This window comes from Chamaea fasciata, unplaced genomic scaffold (genome assembly GCF_029207755.1).
Source record: "Chamaea fasciata isolate MVZ Bird 193981 ecotype frontalis unplaced genomic scaffold, bChaFas1.0.hap1 SCAF_6, whole genome shotgun sequence".
NCBI classification, from domain to species: domain Eukaryota; kingdom Metazoa; phylum Chordata; class Aves; order Passeriformes; family Sylviidae; genus Chamaea; species Chamaea fasciata.
The window spans coordinates 71314586-71341895 of NW_027094091.1; the positions used below are offsets into that span (position 1 = coordinate 71314586).

General features: G+C 45.6%; 1 protein-coding gene across 1 annotated transcript in view; it reads right to left on the reverse strand.

Moving 5' to 3' along the window:
* The window catches only part of ARSJ (arylsulfatase family member J), a 34271-nt gene extending 7558 nt beyond the window's left edge, over positions 1 to 26713 (reverse strand). The window contains exon 1 of the mRNA XM_066184854.1: positions 26331 to 26713. Within this exon, the coding sequence (XP_066040951.1) occupies positions 26331 to 26698 (368 nt within the window). The 5' untranslated portion in view covers positions 26699 to 26713. The remainder of the gene's footprint in view (positions 1 to 26330) is intronic.
* Between the last annotated feature and the right edge of the window lie 597 nt (positions 26714 to 27310).

Below are 27310 nucleotides of genomic sequence, written 5' to 3' on the forward strand. Positions count from 1 at the left end.
ATCACAGCCTGACAGGAATTGCTGCCAGGCCATCAGCAAGTCCTGGTCCCTTCAGACTGACGACAACAAAGCCAGAGTGCGTGGCCACGGTGCTTCTCTCTCATCGCTATTAAGCCAATTTGCAGATAAGCAAAACGTTTTCTAAATGTTCATGTCCTTCTTATTTCCCTTCTTTCCCTAACTTAGGGACTGGTGACAAGTCTTAACCTTGCGGACTTCCAGCTGCCAAGCTCCCACGAGAGCCCAAGCAGGCAGTGGCACCTTGGCACTCCTTAGGACAGAACGTTTGGCAACTGTTCCGGACGAGACCAGGTTAAGCTAAATCCCATCTGTCTCATCTCTTCAGGGTTTACAGTCTATGGCAACTGTGTATAATCCCATGGGAAACACTTCTAAACATCAGCATAAAAGTTTTCGTGCAGCACAGTCTGCTCAGAGCCTATCCCAAAGAGCCCCCAGCCTACGCCACGTAAGTGCACATTTCAGCTTTCAAAAATGGCAGAAACCCACAATTTCCTATATTGAATCTATCATTCATTATCTACCATTTAACCATTTCATTCTTCTGGCTTATGACCTTGGGATTTTGGGGGAAGGTGGCTCATGAGTGCAAACGGATCAGAGAAGAAAACGCAACATTAAAGACTAAATGCAAACTCCAAGCCTTCACAGACTTCCACTGTGTCAGCCCACACAAATCAAACCTGAAGTGTTCACTCAGACGTACACACACATTCATTTCATCCCCAGCTGTATTCCTTGAATTTTTATGTGCTTATAAATCAGAGCAGAAAAAGTACCTACTCCTAAACCAAGTGTTTGCATAAAAAGTCTAACTCATGTTATTTACTGTTTTATCACTCTGGCAATGCTATTGCAGATATGTCATTTGGAAGATTCTGTATCTTGCCCTACTTTCGAGTTTTTCATTGTTGCTTTTAAATCAGTCAAGGCTCTTCCATCAAATTCAGGAAAAGAAAACTAAAGCAGCAATTTCCTTGCAGACTAATCATGTTATCAGTTTTGTTCCCATGACCTTTCTCCAAGGACTTACAGGAGCTGAGGAATCCTTATTCCACCAAATGCCGTTTGGGTTTTGACGCATGAACTCCATCTCAGAATCATTTTGAAATTCTGATCTCACACCAGCCCTGGAATTTGGTCATTTAAATAATGCCCTTACACCCCGATATTGTTTATACCGTGAAAGGGATTTTTATCACCTGGCACCTAGAAATGCCTGAAAACTGGGGAACGACGCCACGAAACGCTGCTCTCCACAGCTCTCCATTCCAACAGTTTTACATCTCCAGGGTATGCACCAGATCCTCTCTCTTTTGTCTTCCCAGCTCCTGCAGAGGCAATTGGCACCCCAGGAGCGAGGCAGAGCTCAGTGAACAGCAGGAAAGCAACTGTTGTCTCCAGAGCTGTAAGCTTTAAAGGAAAAATATCTGACAGTGGGACCAAGTTGGGAGGGAAAAGGAACAGAAACTTCATCTGCGTTTCCTCAGGGCTACTCTCCCTGGCTCCAGAAGCCTGACCTTTAAATCACCCTCCAAATTAAGTCGCCATTAGTATTTTCATACGCTAATTCCGAATTCTCTACCAAAGATTATTAAACTGGCAGCTTATCCGCTACCAACCTTTCCTGTCACTGAGGCAATTTGTCTGCTCCACTGGGAGGACAGCAAGGACAAGGGAGAACGTGGGAGCTGGCAGCAGCTGGAATGCACATGTGTACATGCAGCCATTGTTTTCTCTGCTCCCAGTTTGCTGCAGCTGTGGAAACAGAGCACAGCGTTTCCAGCTTTATCGCTGTAATTCATTTAGGGAAAAGGGGGAAAATGTCTGATTGCATAACCGGCGCTCGCGGTTTCATGTCTACATGGGAGTGACACGGAAAGAAAACAATTTGACGAAATGCTTTGCATGCCAACCACAAAGCCAGACCTCACCACCAAATTCTGGGCTCTCAGCAACAACGGATCCCAGCGGATGTGACACCTAATCACCACGTTACAAGGGAAAGAAACCTAAAATGACTCTGCGATTAGTAAGAGATGAATTTGTAGTCCTGTTTTGGACATTTTTGCAGGAGAAAAAACAGAAGAAAAGGAGATAAATGGAGTCCAAAAACCGTGTGCAGAAGGATCCCCCACCCTCGGGTACTCCCAAAGCGAGGCTGGAGTGGGACCAGCGTGCTGGGACAGGGACACAGCACGTACCAGCTGGAAAAGGAGAGGTGTCTTCATTCCAGCCTCTGTTCTCTGCCGTGCTGGGGAGAACAGCACCCCAGAGTCTCCTCACATCCCAGAACAGTCACGGTTACAGACAAGGCAAACTTCAGGGTGTCTCATATTCTGTCTAAAAGAACACTTTCATTGCTAATAACACAGGAGTTTTCACGTGACCGAAAATAAAAAAGCGGCCAGGCATTTGTGTGAAATATTTTCCACCCAATTCTGTGACAGTTTAGGAAAGTCGGTTCATCTTTGTATAGGAAGAATTAATTCAGTGACTGCACCTAAAGGACGTGAAAGATATTCACTATATGGTTGCCTTTCGTAAGAGGACATCTCTCACAAAAACGACGTACTTGATGGCAGCCCTTAAGGTAGCAGCCAAACAGTTATTGTCTTATATTGCTCTCTAATTAAAGTACTCCTTTTGAGCATTTAGAACCGTTTCTGAATTAAAACTCTCCTTTTCTATGATTCATACATCCAGCACGTAGAGCCTGTATCAACCTAAATGCTCTAAAATGACCTTGAATTGACAGCAAGGAGGGCCGAGGGCAAAAAGACAGGATGTGAAATACAGGTTAACAATTACCACATCACGGGCTTACACGGCATCGTTTGAGAGAGGTAACTGCTTTATACTTAAAGAACATTATGACATTGAAAAGAAATTAGGATTACGCGGTGCCCCGGAGACATCTCAAGTGTTTTAGATACCTTCACGACATCCAAGCTTCGTGACAGCTGTAATGTTTTGTAAACCACTGGACAACTACATAAACACACCATTTCTGAGCGTGACACTGCAGACCATCATAGTCCCACAGCTTTAGTGAGCGTAAGTGTATCATAGGCCATGAAGCTTCTTTTGAATCCTTGAATAAGCCTTACAGACAGGAATTTAAAATCAGAGATAAATTATTATCCCGAGAGTATGACGATCAAGTGGCAACAGCCACATCTCTCTTTAGCATTTATACTATTCCCATTATCCTGCCCTGTGAGGCGTCTCAAACTCAAGTGTCTCCAAGATTCTATTACAGGGCAGAGAACAGATTCCGTCCCCTTTAATCAATACGCACCTATTCAAGTAAAAGAATAATTCCATCGATTTCAATTGAATATGCTTCTAGGTAAATTTTTGCTCAGAGTCATCAGAGTATCAAAATGAGCCTGTGAATTAATGCACCAAACTCTTTTTTTTTTTTTTTTTTTCTCCATGTGGAGGTCCATTGGGAATGCTGATTAATTAAGAAATATTCTTGGATGATTATTTCTGTTTCATCTCAACTTCATTATTCTATTTGTTCTACTTAATGCATTCTATCACGTAACATCATTGTAAAACGGGTACATGTGCATCAAAAGGAAATGATTATCTTCTCCTTCATCCCCGGTGTAGAGCACAGCAGTCTGAGACAGCTGGATACCTGCTGCAGCTCTTTAGTTTAATTACGCATTTCAGTGGCATTTGTTGCTGCTGCATATGCAATGATGAGGTGTTCTGCAGAACTGAGGGTGTCATTCGCTTACACAACCTAAGTTTAGGTCTCACAGAGGCTGCAGTGCCCACCCAGATCCCTCATTCAAGGTCTCACTCTTGGCAGCGAGAGAGCAATGCCCTTCGCTGCTGTCCCTACAGGCATCCTGGGACAGACACCATCCACAATTGCTTCATGCCACTCCAGAGTCATTTCCCCAGAAAAGCTACAGCCCTGCTAAGATGAACAACTGCTCTTTTCCAGCTTTATCTGGAGAAAAAAAAAAAAAAAATCCCACCCTAATTTGACTTTTCAACAATATTGCTGGTTTTCTGGGCTGACATTTCCTGGCAACAGCAGTGGCGCTGAATCATTAGCGAGAGGAATAACCTTGCCTTGAACGGGAGGGAGGGCAGGCAGCCAGGAGATGCTGCTTCTGGGTTCTGCATAGTTTTCAGCTTGAGCATCGCCACTGACCTCCAGTTCTTTTGTCCTTCTGACGCTTTGGTATCAGTTTCCGAGTCTTTTGTGCTGCTCATCCCTTTGAGCAGGGAGGGGACCACGCCTGTTGCGCAACAAAGCTAAAGCTCAAAACGGGCTTTTTAGTCCCAAAACAAGAGGTTTCAGGATGCAAACGAGCCTCACCCTGATGCTAAACCAGTTTGCATCTGGACTTGTTAAAATGCAGTGCTTACAGGCACCTGCCTATTTACAATGATTGCCAGCAGTTATGCATGAGTTCTGTCACATGTTGCTGGCTGCTGGATTTTCTTTCTATTTCCTGGTTCACCCGAGAAATATTATATTAAAATGCCTTTTTCAGAACTGGCCACAACGTTCAAGTCCAGCTTTGATCAAGACAAAGCCACTGCGCGCGGTTCCCAAAGAAATAATGGACTAAGATAATGAGGAACTGCATCAACCCGGGTCCCACATGACAGATTCCTGACTGACACCACGGGGAAATGGAACATCTTTGTTTACTCACAGGGGAGGTTCCACATGGAAAGGAACTGCTTTCCCTGCCAGTGTCTGAGTGGATGTAGGTGTGCTATTGTAGCACAGGGAGAAGGGTGGGGAGCAGTCTTGCAGGGCTGTCAGTCAATTTTTTAACTACCACATCAGAGAGAGCACACACTGTATGGTACAGCATTAAAAAGGGGAAGTGAAATGTCCGTATTCAAAGCACCACGTGTTGGAACTCAAAAGGAAGAAAGCAACTTCAGCACTACGTGACCAGCTCACTGGGACCCACAGTTGGAAAAGACCTTTAGGACTGAGTCCAACCAGCGACCTGACAACGCCGATCCCACTGCTAAACCATGTCCCTCAGTGCCACCCCTGCGTGTCTTCGAAACCTCTCAGGGGTGGTGACTTGAGCTGCAGGTGGTTCCAGAGCTTGACAATCCTTGGGGTGAAGAAGTTTTTCCTGCTATCCAACCTAAGCCCTCCCCTGGCACAGCTTGAGGCTCCTCCCTCTCGTCCTGTCACTAATGGTACTTGATGAAGCTCTGTGGCACTTCACAGGGATTTCTCTGCTCCTGCACCAATGGATTTGAGTTGCCACCTTCGCTCCCTGGCCAAATTAGGCAAGGGCTAGGAGAAACGTAAGGCTGCTCTGGGGATGGAATTAGAGAACTCTCCGTGTCACATTTGATGGGGCAAGATGCCACGGCACGGACACTGCGAAGCCCCCCACACCACCCTGCTGCATTTCTCCCCCAGCCTCCCACGCCAGAGAAGGGAGCAAGCTGGAGTTAAGACGGGACAGAGGTTAACAGCACATCTGTTTCTAGGCCACCGTGCGACGAATAACGAAGAGATTTGGAAAAATGCTTCTTAATTTCCCTCCTAAATCCGGCTTAGCAAAACAAGCAGTGCTCTCTTGGATGTCACTGCTGCACTCCCTAATCCCTCCTAACTCTCATTCACACTGCTCCTCACTCACATCTTGCTTTGCTGCTTGCACTGAGGCAGCGTCCAAAAGCCTAACGGGAACCAGGGCTGTGATGCAACGACATCCCTGGAAATAAAACGGAGCATAAAATAGAGGGCGGAATGGAAACAGGTGCCCTGCTGCTGCTGGTCCAACAAAAATCTAGAAACAGTCTCTGAAGCGTCCAGCAATTACGTATAAAAGCAGACAAGGCATACATAAAATATTTGCTATAAAATATTAATGTATTAATGAAGCTGCGCCTTATTCAAGATGCTCGTGGGTGATTTTGATCCCAGAGAAAATACCACAAAAATGACTCATGTAAGGGGGTGAGCTGGATAAGAGCAAGTGAGGCGTAAATGGGACACGCACACGAAGTTTCGGCAGCGTGCATTCAACATATCCAGCAACTCCTAATACACCAACGGAACCTATGTAGAGATACCATCAGCACTGTGTGCTGCCTTCTGTGGGGCTTTCTCCCCCTGTCTGAAAATAATTATTTAAGTAGAGTGACATGAGCATCACGTACCCTGTGAGGAGGGATTTAAGGGCAGACACCCCCCCCAGAAAATGAAGATCACTCATTTAAAATTAAAAATAAAAGGTGGAAGCAGTGATTCTTTGAGAAACACTAGTTGTTCAGGAGAAGGGGAAACACATTTAGCGTTTATCAGCATGTGATTCACTAAACAGCTATGGAGCTCCGACTTGAGAAGACACCTTTGTATGGATGGAACTTCTACACCTGCTCAAATTCCTTGGTGACAGAAGAGCTTTCTTGAACAGGGTGGATCTAAACAACTGGCTGCTCTTGAACTGACATTTAAGCGCACTTCCAAAGGAATTTTACAGTGTCTGTATTTTTTACAGCTAAACACACAAATAGGGATTCTCAAAAAGGTTCCTAAATCTCCCTGAAATCGATAGAAGCAACAGAAACTACCAAAAGACCACCGATTCCCAATCTGCGTTATTAAGCTTCCTTTAAAAAAATCTGCTCCTTCAAGATGAAAAGGACATGCTCTGTTTTCTCAGAGGTGCCAAACTGAAATTATCACCATCACAGAAAAGCAGCTCCTACACATTTGGTCTCCAACCCCAGGCTTTCCAGTGGGAGCCAAACATTAGCTGGAAAAATATGACAGCAAGGTCATAACCCATCCATTCTTCTGAAGCCAAATCAACTCTGTGGAAAGTTACTCAATCAGTGGTAAATAATTTGTGGCTTCCAAATCATTTAAAACCTGTCCAGGTTGTGAAATTATGCATTTCAGTGGTTAATAATCCCGGCAACAACATCAAAATTTACAAAATGGTGTAATGCTGAACAAAGCATCACCATTTAGAATCTGTTCTTGTTATTTGCAACATTCTTCTCTGGGTGGGAATAGAAATTCAGAAATTGTGGGGATTGCAAAGGGAAAAGAGGGAAGGAGAAAAGACAAGGATCAGGCAAGCTTTGCATCTGTCTTGAGTGAAAAAGCTAAATGTTTCTTTCCTCTTCAGGAGCCAGGAAGGTTAAAGGAGGAGCAAATCAATCCCGCAGCAATTCGCTGACTTTGTGTAGCAGTGTCTGTGCTAAGCCTGTGCCACACCACAGAGAGGTGACGAGTGGTGACACCGCCACAGAGCACTGCCCGCGTTCAGGGGATGGGAACGTGTCAGGAACGCTGCTGGCACCGCAACACCACATCCGCTCAGCTTTGTCTGCAGGAGACTTTGCCACTCCCTAAACAAATCTGTGGGCTGTAGCTCCAGTGGGTCACACAGGAGACACGGAGCCAGAGGAAGGTGTAACCCTGCAGGGAGCCTGTCAGCTCACTCGGTGACAACATCCCTATCTATTGTCCCAGTAGTGACAGCAGCGTATAACTCGTCCCACCAAACAGACAAATCAAAACCCCCGCGTACAGCCGCGCAAAGTCAGTGCAGTAAGCCACTGCCAGCTTTGTACATATTGTCAGAGCACTGGGCTTGTCCAGGATCACCTCACCAGGTTTTTCACAGCAGTGGGTGCACACCATAAAACACATTTTCAACTTGTTCTGCGAATGTGCCCCTGCAACTTAACCACGCCGCCTTGGTTCTTCACGAGCTCTCCCGGCTGGCTTATTCAATATTCAGCACTTAATGTATTTTGAATTCTGGTAATCTGGCTGCTTGACTGTAAAATTCCTCAACAGTCCCATTTCATGCCCAGCTTTTCACGAGCAGTGCTCGACAAACTGCAGGACCCACTTCTTTGCTATTGTTTGTGTTAAAGTCAAGCATCTGCTTCTCAAACCCAGGCTTAAGCCTGTGCGTTCAAAACCAAAATGCAGGCGAGGTGACTAAAGAGTCAGCAGCAGCAGCAGAATGGGAGAGCAGCAAAAGGTCTGCAAAGCCTCTGCCTGCATCCTTTGGGAGCCAGGAGTCTGGGCTCAATCTGCATTCTGGCTCCGACCTGGAAGTTTCTCCCGTGTTTCTCATCTAATCTATTCCTCAAGAGGGGAGCAGGGCTGACGGTCACCTGGGGAAACGGCAGCCACGTCTCCTGGTAAGGACGGTGACTGCTACACCACACTACGGAGAAACGAGGTGTAAGAAAGAAAGGAAAGATGAAAAAATCCATAAAGACCACACTAGAATCAGAGTGGAGCTCAGTAATTCCAACAGGGCTTCCTCCAGTTAGTAACATTACCTGAAAGTATACATCAGGCCTTTCGTTATTTGTTTCACATTTCCCTTTAGAACTTTCAGCGCATAATATTTTAGACATAGAGCCAATATAAGATCAGTATTTTAAAACCAAATAGACACTTATCTGAAAATCCAGATAATTTCAAAAATCTGAATGACAACAGGCAACAACAGTGTAAAGGACACCAAGAGCCAGCTAACATGAAACAAAATTTCCTCTCAGGTTTTCATTGCCTGGAAGTTCAGATTTTTTTGGGTTTTTTTTCTGCTTAGGGGGGGTGTTGTGGTGTTTTGGAGTGATTTTCTTTGAAATGTCATTCGAATTTAAACCATCCAGTGCATTTTCTGATGTTGCTCTCCTCCTTCCCCTTTCCCCTTGCAATTACATTATTATACTAAAAGAACCAACAAAAACGTCTTGTGGCAAACTAGTTTTCCGCAGTTGGTCACAGTGAGCATAGCTTGGACGTGATGCATCCATCTAGGAACAATAGAACAGCAAAGAACTGAATTGCTGGATTTGAAATGGCAGACATCCTGGGATAGCTGTGGAAAAGCCATGGCTGGACACACTTTCTCTGGAAATATGCAAGTTCAGTCCAGTTGTGGGATGGGAGAGGAAGTTTTCTGCTGGCTCTTCATTTTTTCGGTACGTTACATAAGCTCCCTCTCCTCTTTACTTTTATAACAGCACATAAATATTTTATGAACTATGGGCCTTTGAACTGTGTTGCTCTGACCCATTGACTGATTCCCATTTGCCTGTCTGAAATTGCATCTCCAGTGCTTTGAGAAATGCATCATCCTGGGCTGTCATATAAAACCCAACATAAACCCCACAACAGCAATTCTGGGTGTCGCCGGTGCCACAAGTCAACTCCAAGGACGATAAATTTCCGCTCAATGTTAAGAGCGAGGTTGCTGGAGACGTTGGCATTCTGATGTATTAAAGGCATAAAGCGCAAACAGCTTTGAATTCATTCTTTGAACGAATTAAAAGCTTTTAGTTAGACACCCCCACACAAAAAATAAGAGAAGGGAAAAGGGAAGAACAGCTCCTCTTTCAGCGTGGGGTAATGTAAACCCTGATTTTCGCCAGCAAAATAATGGCTAGGTATGTCAGTGGACCTTACTGCATATCTGGAATTATCTGCAGGTGCCAGTGATACCCAGGTTGTTCCAAGGCAATCCCAGGCTAACATCTGGTGCTTCACAAAGTGCACAAAGATTTCCCAGTATTATGGAAAAATAAATATCTAATGCAAGGCGTTTAACACAGCCCACAGAACTACCCCAGTCCAACACTGCTAAATAGCTCAGCATTGACTACATTTTCTAGAATCCTCCAAACTGTTCCAGTTCAGGAAAAGTGCCTTTGTTTGGATTTTTTTCTTCCCCCTCCCTTCTTCCCATCTGTCTTCATTCCCATTCCTATGGGACGAAGGATGAAAGCCCATGCTTAAAAATACAGCCAATTGCGGTCCTAGGATCTAAGTCAAATACCTCCTTTTCTTCTGAGATTACCTGCATTCCCTGTGCAGGGTCTGAAATTGCTGTTCCAACTCTTTCCTAGTTGGACTCAAAATTAAGACGTTAGCCTCACCACGATTCAGAGCATTCGCTCATGAACAAACCTCGTTTTTATTTCATCTCCTCCGGAAAAATCTCTGATCAGCATTCCTTCTGAGCCCATAAATATCCTTTGCATCGGCCACATTTAAGGATTTTGTGTGCTGGAATAAAAGCCTCTCTGGGTCACTGGGGTTTCCTTACTGGGGCCATGGAAACACAGAATGATTTGGCTTGGAGGGGCCTTAAAGCTCATCCAGTTCCAAGCTCACTGCCATGGGCAAGGAACCTTCCACTAGGTGGAAGCCCTACTACCACTATACTATAGGTAATAGTGCAGCTAATCCAGCTGCAGATATTGTGCTGGTAAGAAACACAATACTGGAGCCAACACAATAAAAAGCTTTGTTTGTTGCCCATCCATTTGCTTTTTATTTTGCTTTTCTGGCTGAAAAGAAAACAATTTTTCTTTATTCCTGCCTTCCCTAGGGATGAAAAAAAAAAAAAAAAAGAGAAGAAAATTCTCATTCTCTCCTGGAATCTGCAGTTTCCAAGGTGTGTTACTGAGACAAGAAAATGCAACAAAACAACAATTTGACAAAGGTTAAAATTTTCAAGTGCCTGACTACTACGGAGCTCTTGATCAGCCTATAGACGGAAGAGAGAGACTTGAATTAAGTAGCTAAACAAATGGAATCACACAAAGCAGACTTTGCCCTCTAATAAACCCCCCAAATGCACACACATTATTTCATGCTCTCAGCAGACAGAATGATTTCTCCCACTCACTCCCTCAGGAATCTGCTTAAAAAAATTCCACTTCTCCCGCCTTAACAACTCCTACGTCAAAATTCTTCCCAGTTACGACCATGGCTTCAGCTGCTTTTAAAAAAAAGCATTTGATGGCCTTTCTCTACCTGCAGGGAGTTTATTTTCTTGCAGAGAAGGGACAAAAATTAATCGGTGTGCCTGCACACTGCAGCTTTCCATCCTAAAGCAAGCTAGCGGCTCAAGCAGCAGAAAAGGCTTTAAGACTCAAGAAGCCGCAGTGTCCGTGGCTCAGAGACTCTCCCCATGTTCTCGGTGACAGTCACAGGTAAGGGAATCACATTTTCCTTCCCAGAAAAGGTTTTGCCGTTGGTTCAGGAGCAGGTTGGCCACTTGCTTGCCTGGCGTTATCATCCACCTCCCCCAATTAAAACACGGCTCCTTTCTTCCCCCATTTCCTTAAATAATGGATTGATGAGGTGTGAATTCAGAGCAAGTGGTATCAGCACACAGCCTGGGCACGCTTGGCTTTTTCTGTGCTGACACCCGAGTGCCATAAATAGGTTAAATCCTCTGTGTCAGTGAAGGGAAGCAATCTGTTCTCTCCCTGCCATGCTCCTGGCATGCCAATCTCCAGTTGGACCACACAGACACAATCCCAGCAGGGGACAGAAGACGGGAAGGAACACACAGTTCAGCTGCATTTAGAATTCCGTGTGTTGCTGTGGGTGCATTTCTCTGTTTTGCATGTACTTCCCGTCTTCAAGGGCCTACTCCTCACCTAAATGGACTGTCTGGGTTTCTTCAGATTTATTTAACTAAGCAAGTTACTCAAGAAAATCCACACTTTTATTTCTACGAGGTAGATCGAATTATACCTTCAAGGGAATGACATTTTGCGTTTAATGAATTATTTCTGGTTTAACCGTGGCAAAACCGTGCGTATCAAATAAAACCTTGTGAATAAAGGCTCCACTGGCTCCGAAATTTAGGTGCATTCAGATAACAAACTGAAGATGCATCAGTGTAAAAGCACACTAATGGAAAATGATAGAATTAGAAAAATGGAATCGCACAGTGGTTTGGGTTGGAGGGAGCCTTAAAGATCAGCTGGTTCCAACGCCCCATGGCAGGGCCACCACATCCCTCGTCCCTGATGCTAATGGAGCATCACTGGCTTGACAGGATCGAAAGGCAGAGGAAAAAGTGGAGCACACCTCCCCACACGGGTTACATACATTCACCCAGCGCACGGTGGGAGATCAAGTACACTCACTGGCTGTCTTTGGTGAAAAAAGAATGAAAACGAATTTTAAAAATTCAAAATTCCGTTTTCTGAACCGCGAGAACACTGAAATCAGTCTTTATCTATGCTGAGTTTCGTGGGGAGAAAACTGACTGCAATCAAAGCATCGCTGCGAAAGCCCGAACTGCTGAAAGATTTCGTTAAAAAATGTTTATGCGGGAAAATATTTTCAGTTAGGAACAGGGTACCACAGACAGCCCGAGTTTCTCTGTGGCATCAGCAGCTGATGAGCCTCGAGCAGACGGCAGAGAGGAAATATTTTAATTCCATTCCTGCCCGGCCAGTGTTGCACCAACACCAACTGTTTCAGTCACTTCTGCAGAGTGGTAATATTTGCAAGTGTTTCTTCAGAAATGTGCAGGATTTAATTCCAAGTACGCAGGACTGTTTTGACACAATTTATCAACTGCTCCCAAACAGATCAGGCTTGGAGCACGCTTGTTCCATTTGCTAAATTCAAAATTTCCCTTGTGTGAGCCAAGGGAATTAGGCTAGACAAGGGTGGGGGTTTTCTTTGTACACTTCTGCTGTGTTTCTTTAAAGCAAACTACTCTGGCCATGCACACTGGTTGCCAGAAGACCGAGCTCAAGTGAGACAGCACATTTACTTTCCACAGAAGAGCGGCTGAGTAACAGGCCTTGCCCTCTCCAGTAATGCCAGTTTATAAAAAGAAACTGGCAATTTATATATCTATATCTGTATCTATATCTTTTATGTTTTACTCTGGCGAGGAATCATTTTTCTTCCCTTCTTCATCATAATCCATGGGGTTTTGGCAAGGAAGAAACTCTTATGCACAAATAGGAGCACGCATGGTTTATTCCCGAAACCAAAATCCGATTCACCCATAACGACTGACAATTTCATTTTGGTGGACATGGTTCAAAAGCAAATAAAAGTCATAATTCTAATAAAAAGCAGTATTAACTATAGCAGAGGAAACAGCTGAAGTGTGCCTAATTGGTCATCTCTAGTCTTTAAAACCTAATGAAGGCCCAGCAGTAATTTTGTAGGAAATGTCCTTGCTGTTAAGGACATGTACCTACCCCAAAAGACCTGAAAGCTTCCAATGGTCTTTTAAGAAAATGCCTTTTTTTGTCAATATCCATGAACTCATTTAACTGGTCTTTGCTCAGCAGAGAAGTAAGAATTTTAAAGAGCACAAATGTATTTGTATTTTTGAATACCGGAGCTGCAGCTGCCTTATTTTTTCTGGCCCTGCATGAGACTTAGCAGCACCGGCACCTGCAACAGACACCATTTTCTGTGATGAAATATAATCCAGCAACTTCATCTTTTACGACTTGTGAAAAACAAATCCCTCCTCACTCACTGTCACAGGTCCACAGTCAAGATTCCGATCAGGACAGCCTGGATCCCCGGCTTGTTCCAGCCTTGCCCTGCTGGCCTCAGCACAACACCACAGCTACAGAGAAGGCTCTGTCTGCTCATTTGGGAAACCGCCCGCCTCATTTCTTCGGAGAAATACCGAGACAAATGAAGATGGAACAATCGGCCTATTCTTATCTTCATGTAATGCCTGCAGGTGACAGCCAGTGACACTCCAGCAGAGCAGGATGCATGGACAACGGCACGGGTCGTTTGACGTTGGTGCGCCAAAACCCGAGATCATTATTTTGTTAGATGAACCAGAAACACAGAGAAACCAAAACAAGCTCAAAACACGTAAACACCCAAGACTCCGAAAGCCCAAGGCTGAAAAAGACAACAGGAAAAAGACATTTTACTGTGAGGGGGTGAGGCCCTGGCACAGGTTGCCCAGAGAGGCTGTGGCTGCCCCATCCCTGGAAACGTCCAAGGCCAGGTTGGATGGGGCCCTGAGCACCCTGGGATAGTGGAAAGTGTCCCTGCTCATGGCAGGGGGTGGACCGAGATGAGCTGTAAGGTCCCTTTCAACCCAAACCGTTTTTTATGATATGTCCATAGGATTTCTTTAACTAACACTGAAAACTGATTTGGCAAATTCAAGCTGTAAAATAAAAAATTTGGAATACGTATATTTAAGCTGCAGGCTTTTTCATTCTTAAAGTACATCTGCGAGGAATTAGAAAAAGCAATTGGGTTAATTACATTTTGAGTGATTATTTTCACAGGGGTTATGAATATATGTTTAAGGTGAAATTCATACAGGTTAAATTCCACAACCTGTTCGGACTGTGAATTTGCACTCATCAGCTTGCTGCACTGCCCGCTGGAGAGCTGAAATTCAAAAGGAAATTGAATTAGAGGAATAACCTGAACTGAAGAGGAGGCAATTCACTTACAAAATCCACAAAGCACCACTTCTGGGGTGGAACAATCAACGGCACTAGCTTAAGTCTCTCGCAGAAAAGAAGATCTGGAGCTTGCTGGTAGCCCAGCCTGAGGGTGAGTCAGCAACCACTTGGTGCTGTGGAAAAAAGCTTTGTCTTATCAGGACCTACACGAGGGGTTAGGGAAACCACGACATCCTGCTTTTAGTCAGGCAGTAAAACACAGGTCTCCCAGGTCTGTCAGAGGAAAAGAAAATGCATTTGCTTCGTATCCGAACGTTGAGAAAGGGGCCAGAGCTCCAGCCTGGCTGTTATCCTACCATGGGATGGTGTGGCTTGAGCACACCTCGCCCTGCGCTGCACAGAACGTGGGAGTTCTCACAGGAACAAGCCCATAAGGACGATCAGCTCGGTTTAATTGGCAGATCACAGCTGAACTGGTAAAAAATAGTACAAGATCTGTTGTTCTTGTGACATTTCCTACCCATCAGCAGTGGGAAAGCCTCAAACACTCTCTGATAAACAGACGCTTTGCCCAGATTTTCTGCTGAGGTACAATTCATGCCAGTAAAGGAGTTGATGTGCTGCCTTCCAATTACTCAACTGTGAAAATATTTCAGTAACTTTGGGATTGAGAATAAGATATCAAGGCAGGACCGGTCAAACTTTTACTGGAACATTGAGTCCTGTTTCGGATGACGCTTTTCCATAAAAAATAGGCCCAGATATAAAAAAAATCCACAGGAGCACATTAAGAGCCATCAAAGGTATATAAACCAAGATCTGTGTGGAAAGATGGAAAGAACTGAATTTACTCAGGCTAGAGAAAGGAAGAGCAGAGATGTGATAACAGAGTCAGATGTACAGGAGATTTATCACCTTTTGTAGCAAAGAGAAAATTGCCAAGAGACCAGAGGCTTAAACTGCAGGAGGAAAGATGGAAGTTAGACAGTTTAAAAGTTATATAACCCAAATTACAGCTGAGACTGCCTGGGGAAAGTGTGGAAATCTCTGTTGAAAGTTTTTAGGAACAAGATGTTCCCACATATTAAAACAGTATTTTTTACATGATTTCCTGAGGAAGGACAGACGTGGCAATTTATTAGGAATTCTTCAAACTTTGTTTTCTTGACTTTCCTGTGGACGCAAAGCAATGAATGTCAGTTTGCTCCCTCCCTTCTGAACTGTCCAGCAGCAAGCCAGCCAGCTCAGGAGCCATAAAGGGAACCACGCAGGGAGCACCACGCTGTGGGGAGTGAGTCCAGCTGGGATTCTCTCCAACACGGCCCACGGGGCTGCGCAGGAAAAGCCGAGATCCACAGAGCTCAGGTGAGGAACAGCAGCTCCCCGGCAGCACATGGGGAATCTGTACCCAAAGCACACAGCTGCTCCCGCGGGAGCAGCCGGGCCACCGCGGCGCCGAGGACGCTGCGGGCGGACAAGGAACATCTGCTTTCCTGGAAACACCTTGTTCTCAGAGCACCTGCAACCCCAGTGCAACAACACATTTCCCTGCGATGCTAAGGCAGCCTGGCAGGAGCAGAGAACTGAATTCCAGGGCTTGGAGTAAATCGGGGAAGCGCGGTTTGAATACAGAAGGGTGAACTTTAAAGGCGAATAATCTTGCCCATATATCACATCACATCGCTTATCATAGCATGTCACATCTAATTAGAAATCCCTGAACTCCTTCCAAGTGCCTTGGGTTTGTTTTCTTCTCCAAACACTCCTGGGAGTAGCAGAACTTTGTGAAGCTCCTTCTCCTCCCTGATAGTATCACCTTTTCCCTTCCAGTTTAAAATACAATGCTGATGGAAAGCTCCATGGTACAAAACCAAACATTTATTAGATAATCTCCTTTGACAACAGGCTTTTTAACTGTTTCAAAATAATTTCAGAACTGTGCAAGGAGTACTACCTTTTATACCCCTTGAAGTGTATTTACAACTGTGATCAGCTATAATTAATCCAGCTTGAAAACAGTGATAAGGAAAGTATAAGTATTATTTCTTTATGCATGCCAGTAACTGATTAACAGGAACATAAATTCTGATTGTATCTGAAAGACACATCAATCTGCTCGTCAGCCAAAAAATATCTGGAGAATCAGAGAACTAAAGGACAAGGTGAGACAATTCACCCGTGTGGAGAAGACTCGGTTTGGCTCTTCCTCTGCTTGGTGCCGGAGACAGGATAACGAGGAAAATGAAAAGAATGGATTTAAGTCTGGCAGCCAGATTGATTGGCCTTGGAAGCAGAGAGAAGGCTCCAAAAGGACATCCTGGTGGGCTGGTATCCAGAAAAGCCTGGAAGTGGTTTGGGAGGCTGCAAATGTTTAAAACTAATTCTGGAATGACCTGAAAGGCTTGAGTGTTTTCTGGGGATAGTGTGAAAAAGGTCAGGGAGGCATCCTGAAGGACAGGAGGGGAGGGTTGCACAGAGCACCAGTATTACTGTGCATAGAATCATTTCCTGCGGTTTTCCCCTAGAAGGATGGGGAGGTTGCAGAAGGAACTGGCAGCCGGGTCAAGTGAATAAATAGTCTCATTTTCTAAAACACACACCTACATTACCGGAGAAACACAAACCAGGCAGCAGCTTCCTCCAGGTCAACTGGGGAGGAAAGGGATTGCTCACCACGTTCCCCTTGGGCGATGGGCACCCTCATCCCACAGGAAGCCTTTCCAAACACATGAACCTGGGCGAACGATCACGAGGGCAGGAAGCAAAATCCCGATCGTCTGACTCACTGCTTGAGCTGTTGCTCCTCCTTCTCACCCCAAATACATTTATTCTGCAAATCAATCACTTATTAAGGAGCAGAAATGTCCCCCAAGTATCCCCAAAACCCAACTAGGACATGAAATCGTTTAATACAGAAATGCTCCACGCTGTTCTTCTTTCTTTTAAGATCTCTCAGGCTGCATCTTGTTTGTAAAGAAAAGCAAAGCAGAGTAGCCCACGAATTTCATTCTGCATTAGGGTGACTCACCATGGTTAATGGTAACAAAATAAATGTTTTTGTTACCCAAGTGAGCAGGTATGACTCAGATACATGGAGGATGCACGCTGAAGAGTAAGAATCATCTTGACATTACAGTTTTTCAGATTCAAAAGCACTTTAAGGATTTGCCAGGAACAGCTACAGAAATGTGAATATATATGAAGTCCCTTTAAATCAGTTTGCTGGTAAAGACAAGGCAATGTAGGAGGCAACAGCTGAAATTCAGGCTATTAAACCCCAGTGCACTTCCAGGTCACATTTAGTAGGAAACTGGTAAGCTGGTAAGGAGGAATCTTAGAAGCTGGTAAGAATGGAGAGGGCCATAAACCAAGCAGTAAATATTTCATTTTTTGCCTAGAGTATTTCTACAGGGGGAGAAACAACCCAGAAGTAAATTGTTCCTTCCTCCGCTCCACCAAGAATTTTATTGTGACAAGCCAAAACCATCAAATAATTTAAGAATCAAGAATTAAACAGATTGCAAATCAGAATTAATGTGGAACGGTGGTAGTCAAGGATGTACAATGGTAAAAAAAAAAAATCTGGTCTTAAGAAAATCAGCAAACAGACTGAAATAGCTTCCTCTGAAGGCTCTTGAAAATGAGACCGTGGAACAATTAGGGAAGGAGCTGCCATCATGCTGTGGTCATTAACAAAGTCCCTAATTACATCAGTTGGCCCTTTAGAAGAAAAAAAAATTAAATACTAAATATTAAAAATCCACAAACCAGTTTTCTTTCCTAAAGCTGACAACACGGTGGAGTTAGGGAACTCCCTAACAGTCAAGATTCCAATTTCTTGAATACTTGGCAATATTTTTTTTATTTCCATGAGGAAACAAACAATGAAGAAGAGTTTCAAAAGTCAGTGCGTCCCTGCTGTGTGATAGAAGTTGGCAGGAGACCTAATTCAGCAACCTCCAGAGGTCCCCTCAAACCCAGTTTTCTCTGACTTTATCGACTCTGATCCGTGACAACTAAAACCGAGGATACAGAATGTGACGGCAAATATTGTTTTGACAAAGCTTATTACATTCAGAGAGGTACAATTTGTGAGGCAACAGAGGGTCTATTAGAGTATATTTAGTCTAAAGATCCTACTTTCCTTCCCCCTACCCTAAGACTCATTTTCTCCTCTCCCTTCAGCTTCCCATTTTCCTCAAATTACAGTGTTTCTTCGAATTTGTAATTTTCTGCCTCTTCAAAACAGAAGGGAAGTCATTTCTCATGAGAGCTTATTATCACAGAGATCGCCTCTAAAGCTGTACCTTTTGGTACCCTCTTGTGTTCTATAAATGCTAAGAAAAATTACATAATGTTATCTCATAATGGGAGAAAATTCTCTTTCAGGGAAGGAGCGCTTTAAAAGGCATAAATGGAGATAAAAGTAGACTGAATCAGAAAATGGACACAAGAGGTTTGGCTGGAAAACAACTAATATTCTGATAAGAGGATGCGCTGGAATTAAAATGTACTCCAAAAAGCTGAATTAATATTTCAATTAAAAAAAGAAAAAAAAAAAAAGTTATATCAAAAGCCAAAGTAATTCAGTTTGAATCCTGCATTTACAATCAGAGTGCCATGCCAGTGAGAAAGCTGCCATGGCACAAGCATCCTCATTAACCGCGTGTTTAAGTGTAAGAAAAATAAGGAATAGGTTTGGTTTCTATATGTGAATTTTTTGCCCCAAGGTTGAAAATAAAGGCTCCGGGGCCACAACGTACTTCTGATGTTAATAATGTCTATTTCAATGCTTATTATCTAATATCTGCAGAGATGCATTTGAGAAGATAATTTTGTGTTTGAAGAGGATTAAAATGTACCTAATTATCCCAGATTTGTTTTCCAACTCAGCAACATCCTGTCCCTCCAACCTCGAGCCTGATAATACGTTGATAAGAGCCTGAATTAATAAGTAGGTGATAGCTGACACCACTAATTAACTTATTACAACTGCAGTTGAACCAGAATGATGAAACATATTTAACTGCTTTCTTATTATAGGCCAGCACGTACAATAAAGTTCCCCATTTAAAATCCTGCAATTTCAGAGCTATTTTAGTCAAACCCCAACGGTTAAAACACCTTTTGTATTAATCCTTTACATTTGTTACCCATTAGGGCTGTCTTGGGCTCTTTCTGAACTCTCACTATTGCATTCCAGCCTCCTAATTTACACGTGCAGAGAGAAGGTGAGGTCAGCAGCCAGGTCTCCTGGCTTTTAAGTGAGAAGACGAATAAATTGGGCAGCTTTGATAAAGCACTTACTGATGCACAGAAAGCTAACACATCCTACATAAGATCACTCACGCAGGCACCATCTTCTTTGCCTTGTGCTATTTATATTAATTGAGAAACAGCTGGTGAAATTACCTCCTTCATTCCGGAACAGACATTCTAGAATGGAGCAAACTCAATTCAGCACAGAAAATCTGACTATGAATAAATACAAAGTGAAGCAAAAACTGTGGGGGGAATAGGAAATCTCAAAGATTGACATAAAACCCGAAGTGCAATAAAAATTCAAACCCTGAACTAAGATACACACGAGCATGAAGACAAAGCACCAGGTGTGGTATTATCACCCACACAAGTGTCACAGAGACAGAAAGAACGTGGACAGATTTTTCCCTTCTTCTGACCTCCACCTCACTAACCTGGAAAATCTTTCTATGAAACATTTTAATGAGAACATTAATTTAAGTTGTCCCATTTAATTTGGTCTAAATCCTCTGACAGGAAAGCAGACCCCATCTTTTCATTTCCAGTTTTGTTTCAGACACCCATCTCAGGTTCCCACCTTGATTCACTTCAAGGGTCTCATGAAGGAAGAGTAACAGTGGAAAGGAAGAACTGAACAGGAGCCCACTGCCACCACTCACTCGCCTTCTCGTCACAGGCAGCACTATGGGTCACCAGTTACAAAGCATCTACCAGGAACAATGCTAAAAGAGCTAAATTCCTTAATTATTTTAAGCTTAACTTTTCCACGGAATATAATTTCTCTTTCACAGCTGAAACGCCAAAAAAAAAAACCACAAACCACCAAACCACAGGATAAAAGCCTATAACAAACTCTTTGGAGTAGTGATAATTTACAACCGAGGATTTTCTAAATTTATTTCCAACTACATTTCTTTAGCTTACTGTACTTTTCTTAAAATTGGAAAATGAAAAACAAAAATCAATTTCCACTATATAGTTATAGATGTCAGCCAACGCTGTTTGAAGCATGCAACAGACTTTGACTATCAAACAATACTCTTAGAGGCTGCCAGAAAGCGATGTAAGAAAAAGTTCTCACCACCTGTCCTACGCTTTGCTACTTCCTGCGTGTGCTACTTTTTATCTGGATTGTTTGCATGCAGCTTCCTTCCCAGCCCTGTTCTCCACGTGCTCCTTTGTGCAGTCAATTAATAATTACAGTGATATGGACAGACCTCTTGTAGTTTAATACCCCAGAGCAGCTCGGTACCTGGATCTAATTTTCCATAGGACGGAGGAGAGCAAACAGAGGCAGAAGAAAATAAAGAAGTCCTTGCTTTTAGTTATTTACTTGTTCTCTGTGTGTGCCTCATGTATGTGTATGTACAATGTCATCCTGAGTGAAAGACGTAAGAACATGGAAAAAGATACCTCAACATCTTTGGCAGCCGTCCCACAAATGGTCCTGAAAGAAGTCAGCAGAAATAAACAATGACATACCCCAAGAGTTATGAGGCCTAGGGGGAAAAATCTTGAAAATTTCCAGAGAGAACGAGGATGCAGAAAACAGGAATTTCTAGGAGAAAACTGAAATTAAACTTTCACGCCGTATTTTCTCTCAGAGTGAACGCTGAAATGGTTTCTGGCATTTAGCAGTGTTTTATTCACACCATTCCTCAGAAGGCCTTCTGTATTAATCTGTACCTCAAATGAGGCACAGATGAATCTGAGCTGGAAGAGACGTTCAACCCTCTTCCCCAAGACAGACTCAACTACATTACATCATTCCTGACATATCCTTCTCAATAACTGCCAGTGGAGAGACCCAGCAATTTCTCCAAGTCTATACTCTCTATTCCAGCGTTCCACAATCTTTATGCTTGAAGGTTCTCCCTCTGACCTGCCCTGAGGTTCTCCCTACTCCAGAAAGCCCCTCCTTTCTTGTACCACCCGTCATGACAACACACACCATGCCCTTTCTCCGCACAGCTCTTAAAATACTGGAGACCTACCACGTCCCTACCCATTTCTCTCTTCTTCAGACTAAACAACTCTGTCTCTTCCGATCCTTCCCCCCGAGTTATCTCCCTGAGATATCGGATCACCCTTCTCTGGACGCTCTCCAATGATACACACGGTGCTCTTGGAGAATGATGCCCAAGTTTGGGCAAAAGTGCTCCAGCCGCGGAGAAGAAGGGCTCTTCAGAGACCTACCAGGCCCCACGTTCTCACAAACTCACGTGATGTTCGCCTTTTTTGTAACAGCATTGCATTTTTGACCCCATACCCAGTGCATGATGCACTGTAATTCCAGCTGCTTTTCCAAAGGAATACTGTCTAAGGAGTTGATCACCATCCTGAGCCTGTTAAATTTCCTCCTGCTTCAGGAATTCAGCAGAGTGTCTTCTGTTTATCACTGCTGGCTTAAATTCTGCCTTTTTTTCAGATTATGTCCCTAATTTGTCAAGAAGATTTTCAGTATCACTACAGCCCCTTAATGCTGGCAGGCCCTCCTATCTTGCCAGCACATTTAATTAGAACATTTTATTTCATCATCTCGGTCTTGATGGAAACACCGATCAGAATTAAACTCGGGACCGCTGACTGCCAAGCCCCTTTACTCCAGAGCAGATAAAGTATCAGGTCACCTCTTGGTACTCCAGGCTGATATCCTGCAGCCCTCATATTTTGTTAACTACAGAACAGGGAATAGGTCTAATGGAGTGTTATATACGCTTCCCAGCATCCCGTCAAGGCTCCAAGACCCTTCGCTGCAGCTCAGAGCACAGCAGGTAACTTCCCAGGCACGCACCACTGTACTGGCTCCTTCCCAGAGCAACACACTGCTGCAGCTGCAGCCTGGGCCAGGATGCACCCGGGAGGCAGGGAAAGAAGAGGCTTAGCAAGAACTCGCACCCTCAGACTAAAGCATTTCTGTTTGCTTCAAGTCAGCTACGCTGCTTTCAACTCAAAGTACTTAGCCCACTCCCGTTTGCCAAAATAAATCTTAGCTTGCTCAAACATTGTCATTTTTAATGCTGAACTAGGTATCACCACACAGGGATGCCTAGAGCCATATGCCGAACACATATAGCTATATATATATATATGTTTATAAATGTGTGACATTTCTGAATTAGATAAGAGATATAATTACTTATATTACAATAATACTCAGATTATGCTAACCGATTACACAATCTATTTCTGCCTTCTTTGGATGAGCAAATTCTCAATATGCCGTTTTATCCCAGGGGAAAAAAAAAGGATTTATTTCCCCAGACTTTCAGCATTTCCCATCTCTGCATTCCATCCACAGTGCAAAGCTCATTCCTGAGGCTAGTGCAGGGCTTCCATGACTCAGAAAAGGAGTTCAGATTCTCACTGACCTCTAAGCCCAGCTGTGCATCAGATTCTACAAGGAGAAATCCCTGCTCCTGCATAGATGAGGAACTTTCCTGTGGCCCAGATGGATTCCAGCGCACGGCATGGTCTCCAGGCTGCAAGTCTGATGGACAGCAGAAAACCAGGAGCCTAGAGGAGGGAGCGGGTATCTAAATAATGCCAAAAGCACTTACAGCATACTATGTCCAGATTCCTTCTTATCAGCCAGCATTAACTGTCAGACCCCTTTGCTAAATTAAGCATTGCTCCAGCAAATACCACTACACTGCACAATGCCCGCTTCGCACAACTGGGGCAGCTACCCCAACACGTGCTCACCTGAGCTCACGGCCTTTCAGCCAGGTGTCCCACTCCGCTCAAGTTATTTCGGTTTTGAGGCACGCCTGATACTTCCAAAAAGGAAACAACCACAAAAGACACTGTATCACACTAAACAATTCATCTGGAGACAATTTTTGTCACTCGCGCCCAAGCCCAACCACGACCAAAGGTTTAGCCCAGCTGTAGGACGCGGGAGAGGCCAGGCAGTGTCCCAGAGCTGCCCAAGGCAGAGCCCACCCTGTCACCCAGGTCCCTGCTGCCATCCCAGCTGCGCAGCTGCTTTGCAGCGCTGCTCCCTCACCTCCCTGCACGGCCCCAGCACATCACACTGGCCCTCAGCCCACTGGCTCACGCCTTTCTTCTCCATTCCTGAGGCTCGGCTCAGCTGCAACCCCCCCCCACACACCCAGAAATAAAGCCCAAAATAAAAAGTTGTGGAAGCCAGCCCTACTAGTGGCCTAAAAGCAATAGTTTTGGATGGAGTGAATGGGGAAAGTGACAATACTGTGGGAAAGCAAGGAAGGAAAGTAGCCAAACGCTCACACACAGGGTGTGAGAAAGCGGACAGGGACTCAGAAGTGTTCAGGATGACAAGCTCACCGGCTGCCACACTGCGGTACAGCACAGGGGGGAAAAAAACTAATTCTGCCTCTTCCTTCCAGCATGTCACCTCCAGCCTCCTTCCCTGTGCCAATTCACACACAGGACAGCCACCAAAAGAAGGGTTTCTCTATTAACACAGGCCATGGAGGGGCTGCCTGGAAACCTGTGAAGAACTTGGGCTGTTCAAAGTCTCCTCTTCTCCAAAATTTCACTTCCCCTTGGCAACCTGAGTCAGTGCTCCCTCATGACTCTGATTTACACAGGTCCCTCCGGATCCCACTGATCCAACGGGTAACTTTTGGAACAGGTTCTAGTTCAAGGTGTCCATGCCCATGGCAGGGGGCTGGACTAGGTTACCCTTTAAAGGTCCCTTTCCAACCTAAACTATTCTTTGGTACTATATTAAGCACTGGATGTGTACTGGGAGGCATGGAGCACCCAGGTGATCCTTCAGATGATGAGCTGGTCTTTAGCCAGCTAACTAACACATTTAAGAACTCAAGAAATAATAGCACTTGCCTTGGATTAGCAGCGTCCAAATGCTGGCATTTTAATTAAGACGCCTCTTCTAAGAAGGCATTAAAAGCAGTCATCAAAGCATTATCTTCAGCAAGAATGGAAACGGTATTCTCTGAACCTGCCTTGTGAGTACTCTACCCAGCCTACTAACCCCTGGCCACCTCACCAATCCCTCCCTGATTTCTCACTCATGACAAATAGCTCGCTCTCTACAGCTCCTTTTTCCCTAAAGTAGAATAACATTAAAAAAAAAAAAATCTCTAAGGGCTTTAGATCAGCAAATTAAGAAAATAAATGAAGGATAAGCGAGTTTCTTTTTTCCTATAAAAGTTTCCAAAACCAAAGCAGGCAGACTTGCAGAACCATTTCCGCCTGGCAAGCCGATGAGAAGAGCAGGGTTCCTCAGAACATGCCTACCTTTTACTGTACTTAAAGAACGATCAAAATAGTTAAACTGAGTCACACTTATTCTTAACTTGTATTTTTTTTTTTTTCACGTTTAGACAACCTCTGCAGCCTCCAAGAGCCAGAGCGGCACCCCGGTTCCACTGGAACCCGGTCATCCCATTCGTGCAGCTGCTGCATGAGTCATTCCTGTGCAGCATGACATTCCCTTTGTAAAGCACTGCTTCCCAAACCATCATCCTCAGAAAGCTGGCTGGCTACGTGCTGCTGGCGGAGCTCCTGGCCTTCAACTGCTGCGTGCCTTTAAAGACGACCAAGATGCACCGAACGCTACGCTGGCACACGTTTCCCTTGAAAGCGGCTGCTTTAGTTGCCACAGGGCAACTCTGTTCTTGTGAATGAGTGAGGAGGTGTCTCGAAATAACTTCCGAGACATAGTCTGCACAAAGAAGTAAAAATAAAACCAAAACAAAATCCTGTGTGGAATTCTTGCTCTAGATAATGTGTCAGCTCTCCATGCACATCTCCCTGGTCCAGCGAGTCTGGGAAATAGACCGAGACCGGGAATTATCTCCAGCTCCACCATATGCAGATGCAAGACACCAGGCCAGTTGCTTGTTTTATTTAACATGTGTTTCTTTTACCAGCAGTATTAACATGGCCTTGTTCCTGTTTATACTTCGGGAAAGGAGAAAATAAACTTTTCCCCTCTCATTTTGTTTTGCTCTTTTAAGAGTTCCCTGTTCCTGTCAAAGGGAGTTAAGCTAAACAGAAACAAGGCAGTTTTGTTCCACAGTAACTGTGTCCACACTTGGAGCTATTTGGAAATTGTTCCTACAGTTCAAATGCATAAACTCCCCCCACCCTTAATCCTCATTAACCTTCTGATGTAGGAAGGCCCCGAGGTTGGGTAATTATTTTATTAACAGACCACGGTATAACACAACTTTAAGGCAAAGCACACGACACCCACCCAGCGCTTTCACCCGTTAGGTGAGGCACCTATTTTAGTGGCTTAGCAGTAAACTTCGTAATTGTCTGCAAAGTGACAAGAGCCATGCCGTTGCTGTGAGGGTGCTGAGAGAGCCTGAATCCCCTGTGCCCATCCACACGTGACACGCTGGGAAACCACCTCATAAATTCAGGATAACCCTTGGAGAGAACTCACATCAAGACAACGCCAGCGAGACCCGTGACCCAACTGCAGTGAACACAGAGGGGAAAACACAAGGCTGGCGTATTCCTGAGACGACTCCTCCTCTGAGACCCTTGGAAATCAGCGAGCAGGGCCGAGCTGCTCGCTCCCCAGCAATAGCAACGTTACTTGACAACCAGCACGTCTGTCAGTGATGCCGTGAGCACGGATGTGCTCCAGCACTCTGCCGGGCAGCTCGCAGTGCTGAACCCTCCTGCCTCACTGGGCGACAGCTTTATTTCGCTATTTCAAACTATCACAAGCCCATTCCATTCAAGGGTTTTAAGGGAACCAAAGAGGCACTTTCTGCCCATAGGATAACCCAGACGTGAACCCGCCAGGTTCACCCGTGCTCTTTGCAGCAGGCACAGCGTTTACGCTGGAGGGGTTAATGACGAAGTAGCAGCAAACTTACTTTCCCGTGATCAGCTGGCTTCTGGATGGTGTACACATGGGCTGGACATAGTAGTTCTCCAGCTTGACGCCTTCGGCAGCCAGCTTGTCCAGCGTGGGCGTCCGGATCTCAGACCCGTGGTACCCCACGTCCCTGAACCCCTGATCGTCGGCCAGGATGAAGATGATGTGCGGCTGCGAGCGGGGGGCGCCGGCGGCGGGCTCCTCTCCCAGCAGGTTCCCCGGCGCCTCCCCGGCACCTCCCCGGCGGCTGCCCCAGGCCAGGTAGCCGCAGGTGAGGAGGCTGAGCAGGGACAGCCCGGCCAGCACCGCCGCCACCATCCTCCCCGGGCTGGGGCGGCGCGGCCAGCGGCGCCCACCGCGGGCCATCCACCGCGGCGGGAGGGCGGAAAAAACGGTAACGAAGAGGAAATAAACCAACAAAACGCCGACAAAACCTCAACAAAGCCGGGCGGCCTCGGGACGGGCAGCGCCCGTCAGGGCTCCCGCCGGGCGAGGGACATCGCAGCCAACTCCAACTTCGGCAACTTCAGCCGCTGGAGCCGGTGCCGGAGCCGGGCGGGTGGGCAGGGCCCCGCCGGGGGTCACGGCACCCTCGGCCCGCCCCCGGCCCCGCGCCGGGGCGCCGCTGCCAGCCCGTCCCGGGGCCGCTGCCCATGGCGGGGCGAGCCGGGGCGCCCCGGGACGGGACGGGGCCGGGCCGCCCCCCGCCCGCCCCCGCCGGCGCTGCCGGGCCGCGCCGCTCCCTCCCCGCTCCCTCCGCCCACCCTCGCCACCGCCCCCGGTGGCTCCCGGTGCTCGGACCCGCCGGAGGACAGGGGCACCCCGGCCCCGGCAGCGCCCGCAGCTCCGCTCCTCCCTGCCCGGCCCCTCCGCAACCCCGGCTCCTGCCCCTGCCCGCCCCGTCCGCAACTCTTTTCTTCCTTTCGCTCTCCTCCCCTCTGCCCGCACCTCCTCCCCTCCCTCGCCCGCCCCCCGCAT